The following is an 11,435-nucleotide window of genomic DNA, read 5'->3' as shown; positions in this document are numbered from 1 at the left end:
GGGGGGGGTTAGGTTCCAGGGAAATTTTTTGCTAGACAAAAGACTGTGTGTGTGTGTGTGTGTGTGTACACACAGAGTATACGTTTTAAACAAACTAGTACTGTACACAGCAATGATGATTGTGAAGCTTGGTGGAGGTGGTGAAGTCAGAGGGTTGAAGAGGGTAAGATATTTCCCAGGGAATGCCATACTGCTAAATGATCTAGCACTTAGCTGAGCCCTCAAGGGTTAACATGTTGTTAATGTAGCCTCACACTCTACAAGGCAGCACGAATGGAGGGAAGGAGACAGCATGACCGAGAGAGACAGAGAGAGACACTGTGTGTGTGTGAGACATACATTGCCCCCTTAAGCACTCTGACCCCACTCTAAATGCACTGCCTTTTTAAGTAGATAAGTAAGCTGAGACAGAAGCTGCTGCCAGCAAGCTCCCTCTGTCCTGAGTCCTGTCGTGTCCCCATCTCCCCCGTGGAGATGGGGTAAAGGAGTGGGGCTGGGGAGAGTGTCCTAAATATAGAGGGAAGAATAGCATAAGAACCCTTCTAGACAGCTGTACTCAATTGCCTTACCTATAAGGGGTTAAACAGTTCAAATAACCTGGTTAGTACCTGACCAGAAGGACTAATGAGGAAAGAAGATACTTTCAAATCTGGGTGGAGGAAGGATTTGTTTGTTCTCTTTTGCTGTTCCCTCTCTGCTTGGAGGGAGAAGCCAAACAGGTACATCATCTCCTGAAAATATACGTGGAATAATCCATCTAAAACCACAGAAACTGTAAGTACGGAAAAGAAATGTGTTAGGTTATCTTTTGTTTTTGCGTGTGAATTTTTCCTATGCTACAGAGGTAGTTTTATTCCCGTTTTTGTAACTGTGAAGCTGAGCCCAGAGAGGAATCCTCTGTGTTTTAAATCTTTTTATTACCCTGTAAAGTTACCTTTCATCCTGATTTTGCAGGTGTGATTCTTTTACTTTTTTCATTATAATAAAGTTCTTCTTTTAAGAACCTGATTGAGTTCAGTGTCCTGAAGACAAAGGGTATGGTCTGTGCTCACATTGCTAAGGCAACTGGTTGGTATCTCATTCTCAAGCCTCCCCAGGAAAGGGGGTAAAGGGATTTGGGGGAATATTTTGGGGGAATAGGGATTCTAAGTGACCCTTCCCTGAATTTTTGTGTGAATCACTTCGTGGCGGCAGCAATACCATCCAAGGACAAGGGAAGGAATTTGTGCCTTGGGGAAGTTTTTAACCTAAGCTGGTAGAAATAAGCTTAGGGGGTCTTTCATGCAGGTCCACACATCTGTACCCCAGAGTTCAGAGGGGGGGGAACCCTGACAGAGGGGGACACCCTGACATTAGCACCCCTCTTCTCCCCCTCCCCACCCCTGCACAGCAAGCAGGAGGCTCCCAGGAGCAGCTCCAAGGCAGGAGCAGCACATGGCAGTGGTGGGAGGGACAGCTGAACTGCCCAGCAATTGATAGCCTGGTGGGCGGCTGCCACACAGGGAACTTGGGGGAGCTGATAGGGGGGCTGCTAGTCCACTCTGGTTCCAAGCCCCCACCAGCTAGCTCCAACGGGCTCTCCTCCTCCAAGCAGTGGACAAAGCAGGCGGCTGCCAAACAATGTTATAAGGGAGCATTGCACAACTTCAAATTGGCATGTTCTCTAATTGATCAGCAATGTAACAATGTTAACTGGGACAACGTGAAGTGAGGAGTTACTGTATTAGTGACATCTTTCTAGCAGATGTCTTTTTACAACTTGAGTGCTCTTCTGCACCTGTTGATTTTTCATCAGTGCCTACCTTAAATAATCTTCCCACAAACATTGTTATTTTTCTATGCCAGCAGGCTGGTTCCATTTTGGATAAGGTGGAGCCGATCCCTTCTGTAGAGGGTGCCCTTCCCGCACATAAATTTCCCAATACCTCAAAAATTGAACCCCCTCTTCTTTACATAATCTTATCATCTGTGGATTGGAACAGTGGAGTCCCGCCCGCGCCCCCAGCATACTTGCTGACGCTCTGCATGATGGAACTGGAAACGTTATAGAGAAAGTGACCCCAGAAGCTCTGGATGTATAACCCTTTTCCTAGTAGTCCAAATTTATTTCCAAGACTTCTCTCCTATATCCGTCTGTGTCATTGACCAAAATGCAGTTAGCCCTCTTTGCTCGCCAAATCAAGTGTCAATGACATGGCACATTTTAAGACTGTTCTGACATGGGAGTTATTTCTAAGTCTAGATCAGGGGTCTGAAACATGGGGCGGCCCGCGGAGTTATTTCCTGCGGCCGCCAAGCTTCCCTCACCCTCTGCCCCCACAGTGCGCCGCGTCCTCACTCCTCTGCCTACCTCCAAGTGCTTCCTGCCGCCAAACAGCTGTTTGGTGGTGCTTAGCACTTTCCAGGAGGGAGAGGGGAGGAGCGGGGAGCTGCACTCAGGTGAAGAGATGGAGAAGAGGCAGGAAGGGGCGGGGATTTGGGGAAGGGGTTGGGGGGGTGGATTTGGGGTGGGGACTTTGGGGAAGGGGTTGGAATGGGGGCAGAGAAGAGGTGGGGCAGGAGTGTGGCCTCATGGAAGGGGTGGAGTGGGGCGGGGCTGGGGGAAGGGGGAGACTTTTGTATCTTTATATGAAAAGGTGTCAGTGATGCGCCCCCTCGGGCCAGTGTACTAGTCCCCATGTGGCCCTCTTGAGTTTGATATCCCTGGTCTAGATCTTGCATGAAAGCGTGTTGCATTGCTGTTCAGCCACAGGATTGGCCTAATGTTTTACATTTTGTTCAGTTAATACTTTAGAAAAAATGCAGTTTATTAATTTACAAGAAAATGGTTACAGTCAAGTTGTACAGGACAAAAATTGGACCTAAAGGGAATAAAAATTTTTAGTCCAACATTTTAAAGTAATCACTGTGCTGCCAGAAAGATAATACTTTACTAACTATTGCTTAGCAAAGAATAAATGCAGTGTGGCTCAGTATCTGTGTCCAATCTCTGGGTTTGAAATGCAGCTGCTCCCGCTAGATCTAGAATTCTAGTTATGTAATCCTAAATACCAAGAGTCCAAGTAGAATTCAGCCATGCAAAACAAAATTCTTCAGCCTTGCAATAGATATCAGCAACATATAGGTATAATTGACCGGCAAACCAAGTCTCAAAATCATAATAATAGAGGATGTATCAAACTTAGAAACAAAATGCAGTAGCTCGGAGTAGTTTCTAGGCAGATGAAGGGAAAAAAAAGGACCCTAAAACAACTTCAGAATCAGCTGTTTCAGCCTTAGTATGAAGACCTCTCCCTGGCAGTTTTTACCACATGTTCTTTAAAATCTCCAACTCCTCAAGCAGGTGTGATCAGCATTTCTGTTCGTTCTTTAAATGCAAATCCAGTAACTTAAAACTCACATATATAGTTTGGTCAAGAAGTATCCGTGAACTACTTGCATATTAATTCTGATTTTGAGGCACATTTGACATTGTATATGTCTATCCTCAGATATGCATTTCCAAGAAAAAACTTCTATTTTTCATTTTCCTGAATCCAGGTTGCTCATGAATCCAAGATTTGACTCTGATTTCCCAGCTCCAGCCAGACTAAAAAAATCTTTAGTTTATCCCTCAGTGCTGCAACTTCGATGAAACAGTAGCACTGTAATATTCAGAAAGAAAAGTAACTGAGGGGTTAGGGAATCAATAATACAGCCAAGAAAACCAAGAGTTTCTATCTCAATAATGGAAAATTAAACCTAGTGTCTGAAATGTTATCTGGTCTGCTTTGCATTATTCTGGCTCGCTCCACAATCTTGTAGCCACCTTTGAAGTCTCAGGTTCCCCCAACTACAAGTCTCAAGAACTGACCTCAAGCCATTTCTTAATAGGTATAAAAGCGTTCTTTCTCTGAAGTAACCTAGGGAAGCCTTCTCACAAGAGCACATTCTGTAATTGACATGCAAAACAGTTCCTTTAAAACGAACCAACACACCAGTTTCATTACATTGCTTGTTAGAGTGACATGTTAAAACTACAGTGCCTTGGCCTTTTGACTGCTGCTGTTTTGTAAGGGGCACATTTCTCCCCATCTCAAAGTAGGAAAGAGATTGCTGAAAAATTCAGCTCTGCACATACAGCAAGGCAACAAAAGTTTGAGTAAAAGCCTCCAAGTTTATGGAGCCTTGATCAAAAAGCACACTTACTTTATTAAATATAGTTACTACATTTGTCATCCTATTTTTAAACCCTTTGTTTTCCTTGATCATTTGAGAGAAGCACATCCTGATAGCTTACTCTGTTCTTTGAAGCTGTCACACTCAGCTCTTCAGATTTTATCACATGGCGAGGTGATTTCATGAAACGAGCTAGATTCTAATTGCTGATTTAGTGGTACATGTTAATTGTCCTTTAAATATAACTTTTAGAACCCTCCCCAAAAATAGACATTAGGTGCTGTACTTGAAGATACTCCACATGTTCAGAGGAAGCCAAGCTGTTCTCTTGATCCTAGTTTTACTTTGGAGTATTCAGCAGCAGCTCCAGGCACCAGCGTTCCAAGTGTGTGCCTGGGGCGGCAAGCTGCGAGGGGCGCCTTGCTGGTCCCTGTGAGGGTGTTAGGCAGGCTGTCTTCGGCGGCTTGCCTGTGGGAGGTCCGCCAATCCTGTGGATTTGGTGGCAATTCGGCAGCGGGCACGCCAAGTCCACAGGACCGGCGGACCTCCTGCAGGCAAGCTGTCGAAGGCAGCGTGCCATCCATGCTTGGGGCAGCAAAAAAGTTAGAGCCTCCACTGGGAGTATTTTTGTTCTGTTTCATAGGGAGGATAAACAAATGTCTTAATAAAGGGGCCCAGACACTATGGTGATGGGCACTATAAGGCCTGGTCTGCACTGGGGGCGGGGGGGGGAAGATCAAGCTAAATTACGCAACTTCAGCTATGTGAACAATGTAGCTGAAGTTGTCAAACTTAGATCTACTCATCGTGGTGTCTTCACTGTGATAAGTTGACTGCTGTCGCTCCCCCGTCGACTCTACCTGTGCCTCTAGCAGCAGTGGAGTACAGAAGTCGACGGGAGAGCGCCCGGGGGGTCAATTTATTGTGTCTAGCCTAGACACGATAAATTGACCCCTGCTGGATCAATCACTGCCCACCGATCCAGCGGGTAATATACACATACCCTAAGATAGAGCAACAAGTTAGTAAAATATCCAACAGACTAAAAAATAACCCAGTAAATTGTACTATCCGGAAGCAATCATGCAATTCCTGACTTTCCATGGAGGAACTTAAAAAATAAACACTACCACTGTCTCTCTGTCAGTATTGTAATGCTAATGACAATTAAGGCAGAGAATAGTGCTAAATTATTGTGATGGTGAGTACTGTAGAAATCCTGAAGGCAGGGCACATGGCAAATGGAAATGGAGAAAAGAAATAGAGAAAAGTTTGTCCAGAAGCTGAACGTATGAATAGAGTGAATGAAAATAGTACCTATGGGAATGTACCTTTTTAAGAGAGAACTAAACGGGTAAAATTATGCAAAATTTAGGTATTGTACAAATAAGCTTTTTACAAAACATCCTCTTGCACGTGTTTGCAACCAAAGTTCTTCTAGTACAGGAGAACTGAAAGTGAAAACAATAGAAGACAGTTTGCAGTTTTTCAAAGAGACATTATTAAGGGCACAAGAGGAAACGTTCTTTCTGCATAGGAAGGATAGGAAGTATGATAAGAGACCACCCTGGCTTACCCAGGAGATCTTCAGTGATCTAAACATTAAAAAAGAGTCCTACAAAAAGTGGAAACTAGGTGAAATTACACAGAATTAATGTAATCAAATAACACAAGTATGTAGGGACAAAATTAGAAAGGCCAAAGCTCAAAACAAGATCAAAGTAGGCAGAGACATAAAGGGTAACAAGAAAACATTTTACAAATACATTAGAAGCCAGAGGAAGACCAAAGACAGGATAGGCCCATTACTCCATGAAGGAGGAAAAATAATAACAGAAAATGTGGAAATGGCAAAGGTGCTTAATGACTGCTTTGTTTCACTTTTCACCAAGGAGGTTGGTGGTGATTGGATGTCGAACATAGTGAATGCCAGTGAAAATGAGGTAGGATCAGAAGAAGCTAAAATAGGGAAAGAACAAGTTTAAAAATTACTTCGAAATATTAGATGTCTTCAAGTCACCAGGGCCTGATGAAGTGCATCCTAGAATACTCAAGGAGATATCTGAGCCAATAGCAATTATCTTTGAGAAGTAATGGAAGACGGGAGAGATTCCAGAAGACTGGAAAAGGGCAATTATCTATAAAAAGGGAAATAAGGACCGCCCAGGAAATTACTGACCAATCAGCTTAACTTCAGTACCTGGAAAGATAATGGAGCAAATAATTAAGCAATCAGTTTGGAAATATTTAGAAGATAAGGTGATAAGTGACAGTCATCATGGATTTATCAAAAACAATTCGAGTCAAACCAACCTGATAGCATTCTTTGACAGGGTAAGAAGCCTTGTGGATGGGGGGGGGAAAGAGGGGAGCAGTAGACATGGTATATCTTGACTTTAGTAAAACATTTGATATGTTTTTCATGACCTTTTCATAAACAAACTACAGAAATGCAACCTAGATGAAGCTACTATAAGATGGGTGCAAAAACTGGCTGGAAGACCGTTCCCAGAGAGTAGTTATCAGGGTGGAAGGGCATAACGAGTGGGATCCTGCAGGGGATCAGTTCTGGGTCCAGTTCTGTTCAATATCTTCATCAGTGATTTGGATAATGGCATAGAGAGTACACTTATAAAGTTTGCGGATGATACCAGCCTGGGAGGGGTTGCAAGTGCTTTGGAGGATAGGATTAAAATTCAAAATGATCTGGACCAACTGGAGAAATGGAGAAGTAAATAGGATGAAATTCAATAAGGACAAATGCAAAGTACTCCAATTAGGAAGGAACAATCAGTTGCACACATACAAAATGGCAAATGATTGCGGAAAGGGATCTGTGGGTCATAGTGGACCACAGGCTAAATATGAATCAACAGTGTAACACTGTTGCAAAAAAAGTGAACATTCTGGGATGTACTAGTAGGAATGATGTTAGTTCTACTCTGCTCTGATTAGGCCTCAGCTGGAGTATTGAGTCCAGTTCTGGGCGCCACATTTCAGGAAAGATGTGGACAAATTGGAAAGAGTCCAGAGAAGAGCAACAAAAATGATTAAATGTCTAGAAAACGTGGCCTATGAGGGAAGATTGAAAAAATTGGATTTGGTTAGTCTGGGAAAGAGAAGACTGAGAGGGGACATAACAAGTGTGTAAAAGGTGGTTACGAGGAGGAGGAAATTGTTTTTCTTAACCTCTGAGGATAGGACAAGAAACAATGGGCTTAAATTGCAGCAAGGGAGGTTTAGGTTGGACCTTAGAAAAAACTTCCTAACTATCAGGGCGGCTAAACACTGGAATAAATTGCCTAGGGAGGTTTTGGAATCTCCATCATTGGAGATTTTTAAGAGTAGGTTAGACAAACACCTGTCAGGAATGGTATAGATAAAGTCCTGCCACGAGTGTAGGGGACTGGACTAGATGACCTCTCGAGGTCCCTTCCAGTTATGTGATTTTATGAAAATCAGTAGAAATAAAAGTATGCGGTTTAGTTATAGCCATATTGGTCTCAGGATATTAGAGACACAAGGTGGGTGAGGTAATATCTTTTTTTGGACCAACTTCTATCCATCTCAAAGCCACACTAGTCTCTGCCAGAACAACATATGCAAAATCTGCAGATATATATCCACTGCTACAATGATCAACACCTCCCACAACACACCTTTCAAGATCGATGGATTCTACGCATGCCTATCACAACATGTGGCGTACCTCATCCAGTGCAATAAATGCCCCAATAACAATTGTGTGGGTGAAACCAGACAATCACTGCACTTTTGAATAAACTCACACAGGAAGATGATGAAAGGCAAAAACACCGTATCACCTGTGAGTGAACACGTTTCACAAAGTGATCACTATGTATCTGACTTATGAATCCTCATCCTCAAAAGAAAACCTGCACAACACTTTCAGAAGACAAGCCTGGGAGTTTAAATTCATAACTTTGCTAGACACTAAAATCATGGTCTTAATAAAGACACTGGATTTATGGCTTATTACAACAATGTGTAACCCACTAACCCCCATTTTTGTCCTCTAATTACAGGGGTGTTCGTGGGCCACTTCACCTTAAATGGTCCCTTAGAATATGTGCTAACTACTTATGATAAACTATGTGTTTGACCTTGGAGTGTCACAGCTAAATACAAGTTCCTTTCCCAGACCCGAGGAAGAGCTCTGTATAGCGTGAAAGGGTGTCTCTCTTACCAACGGAAGTTGGGCCAATAAAAGATATTGCCTCACTCACCTTGTCGCTGTAGAAATAAAAGTGCATATGACAAGTCTTTTTTTGTACCAGATGAGAGAAATGCAAAATGTCAACAAGTAGCATAAAGATTTTTTAAAAACGATTCTTTCCAAAGAAGAATATTTTCTAGGGATTCTTTCTAAAGAAAAACCTCTCAGATCAGCATCAGTCTTGACCACTGGATCCATGGCTTGATATTGATCTCCAAACTTTTTTGATCACGCACCCATCAGTAAAAAAATTTTGAGCACGTACCCCCAAATTTATTTATGTATAAATTATATACATTATAAAACATACACAAAAAATAGAAATTAAAAAAGGATGAGATAAAGATGAAATAAACAATATTTAAAATTTCTGTTTTATTAATGGTACAAAAAAAACCTTTCTGCTCAAAAAAAATTAATATTTTTTAGTGAAAGTAATGTGATTGAATATGCTTCATTATCGCTGAACATCTTGGTTTAACACTGTGGTACAGCGATTCGAAGGTCTGGATTAGGATTAGGGTGTGGTGCGGGGTCTGGGTGGGAGTTAGGGTGCAGGAGGATGCTCAGGGTGTGGGTGTGGGGGAAGACTCAGGGCTGGGGCAGGGAGGAGGTGCAGAGAACTTACCTCGGGTAGCTCCTGTTTGGTGCGGGTGGGGGAAGGGGGTGCCAGTTAGTCAGCTCTAAAGACCCTTTCAGAATGCGGCCCTGCGAATACGGGCCGGGTGACTCAGGAGGGGCAGGGCCAGCCATGCAGGGAGCCATTGGAGAGAAGCGGCGCTTTCCCCTTCAAAGCGCCACTTCTCTTCAGCCAGCTTTGAAGGGGAAAACGCCGCTTTTGGGCTGCTGGAGCACTCGGCTGCATTCCGAAAGGGGCTTTAGAGCTGCAGGCCAGGGTCCTGGGGCCCCCTTAGCCCAGGGCCCTGCAGCTCCTAAAGCCCCTGCGTTCTGCGTGGCCGGGGGGGCAGCTTCCCCACTCACGCCTTCCCTCCCTCCTCTAGCTTTTTTTTTGTATTCCCGTAGCTGAAGTTGCATATCTTACATCAAACCCCCCACCCCCAGTGTAGACCAGGCCTTACATTTGTGAAGCCAGAATGCAAATATGTATTGGAATCTCCACAGTAATCCTACCACCTTTTAAGGATGGGGGTGTGTGCAAAGGGAAGCTGCATGTGCTGGGTAAAGTAGCGCATGGGAGCTGTTTACAGCTCCCTGATTTTCCGGCTCCCATCCCATTGCAGGTTAAGCAGCCTGAGATCTATTCTAACTTGTGCCAGCTAGCAATAGCTGGGGTGTCTCCCGACTCCCTATGCTAGTGATTACAAGGAGTGAGACCAAGGGACAGTCTACCAGGTTCACACCTATATTAACTCCCCAATGCTGAGGGATTCCATCCAGCAGGGGACTTAAGGAGGCTTCTGTTTCTTATGCATTGCCTGAGTGGCATGGACAAGTCAAAACATTTGTTTCCATTGCCACTTTCGTTATTGATGGTGAGCAAATATGATGATGAAATCTTCCCTGAAAAGAGAATAATGGAAGCTAAATTTAACTTCTTCTGATGCTGAGCACTGTTCACTCCTGAAAGCCCACTTAACTTAGTACCACATTTACCTGCTTAATTAAAAAAACAGCACAGTTCTACATGGTTCATTTCTGTAGCTACGCGATAGTTCAGTGTGATTTGTTAGCAGAAGTAATTTTCAGTGCACTAATCAGACTTTGTGTTTTCTTCTTTGCAGTGTTATTTATTTTTATACTGCACAGGCTGGCGGAACGTCAAATCCTTCCTGACTTTTGGTTTAATCTGCCTATGTAACATGTATCTGTACGAACTGCGCAATCTCTGGCAGCTCTTCTTCCACGTGACAGTGGGAGCATTTTCAGCATTACAAATACGGCTAAGACAACCACAAGGGAAATCCCCAGATTACAATGTCTGACCCAAGTCCTGGGACCTCCCAAGGCAGTCTTAGTCTACCCATGGTTCCTCTCAGGAATGAAAAGCTTTTCTCCAAAAGAAGCAGTTGTGGTTTGTTTTTTGTTGTTGTTGTTGTTTTTGTTGTTTTTTTTTTTAAGCTCAACACAAGATGCCTGTGGACATTTGTGACTTGAGAACTTAGACTTATCCTCACTGAAGACACACACAATACAGGATTAGTGGAGAAAAATGGGTCCTATCCATGCAGAGCATTGTCCCTTGAGGACAAATAAAAGTTTGGAGGACTTGACTGATCGCAGGAAAAAGCCTCCTTCAAAAGTATGATAATGGAAAAAGATATATACATACAGGGCATGTTCTGCATATCAAGTGAGCGCTCCAATTCCAAGATCAGTTTTGCCTTTGTGAGGCAGTAGTATAGGCTGAATACAAAGATGCTATTGCATATTAGCAGACTATATTTGGAATGAGAGAGTTACTAAATGTGAGACTATTGGATTGCACATTAAATTTAATGGAATGGGTGTATATGTTTTCTTAATTAAAGCCTAACCTGGAAACCATCTGTTTATGGGGATTAGCTCCTTTGTCCCAGTGGCCTTCTACCTAGTGCTGAGTTAACTATAAATCTTGGTAAATAGTTTTCTCTGTATAATTTGTTTTTAATGATCTTTTGAAAGTGACCTTTATGGACAAGTTTTATTTAAGTAAATAACCTACAATTCTGTCTCTTGGCTCTCTTTGCTCTCCTCCTCTGTTTGAACACTAGAAGTTCGAAAAGAAGTTGCCAGGTGGGTAAACAGACATTGATTTGCAACCTGTTTGAGCTATTGCTTGTCTCTCTATACATTTTAAGAACTGGATTAATAGCCGAAATCTAATTTAGCATATAGGCAACTGGTGGTGAGTTTATTTCCATCAATCATAAACTGAGTTCAGTTAAAAAAAAAAACAAGGTTTTTGGATCCAGGGATTTTGTTGGTTTGGTAGATTTACATTTTACTGAATTGGAGTTGAACCTCACTAATTTGTAGTAGTGGCTGGGACATCTATGTAAAATCAGAGTTTGTGAATTAATTAGCAGATGAACAATCAAGG

The 11,435-nt window shown here is 42.8% G+C and overlaps 1 protein-coding gene across 6 annotated transcripts in view; it reads left to right on the top strand.

The window, feature by feature from the left end:
• Positions 1-11,068, top strand: part of SEC22A (SEC22 homolog A, vesicle trafficking protein) — a 38,135-nt gene extending 27,067 nt beyond the window's left edge. For all 6 annotated transcript variants that reach the window (XM_032797052.2, XM_075070299.1, XM_032797050.2 and 3 more), the window contains one exon: positions 10,138-11,068. In XM_032797052.2, coding sequence (XP_032652943.1) covers positions 10,138-10,338 — 201 coding nt within the window. In that variant the 3' untranslated portion in view covers positions 10,339-11,068. The remainder of the gene's footprint in view (positions 1-10,137) is intronic.
• The last annotated feature ends 367 nt before the right edge of the window (positions 11,069-11,435 follow it).

The sequence above is a fragment of the Chelonoidis abingdonii genome, chromosome 10 (genome assembly GCF_003597395.2).
Source record: "Chelonoidis abingdonii isolate Lonesome George chromosome 10, CheloAbing_2.0, whole genome shotgun sequence".
Taxonomy (NCBI): Eukaryota; Metazoa; Chordata; order Testudines; family Testudinidae; genus Chelonoidis; species Chelonoidis abingdonii.
Note: the sequence above shows the minus strand (reverse complement) of the source record. Positions and strands in the feature narration are given on the sequence as shown.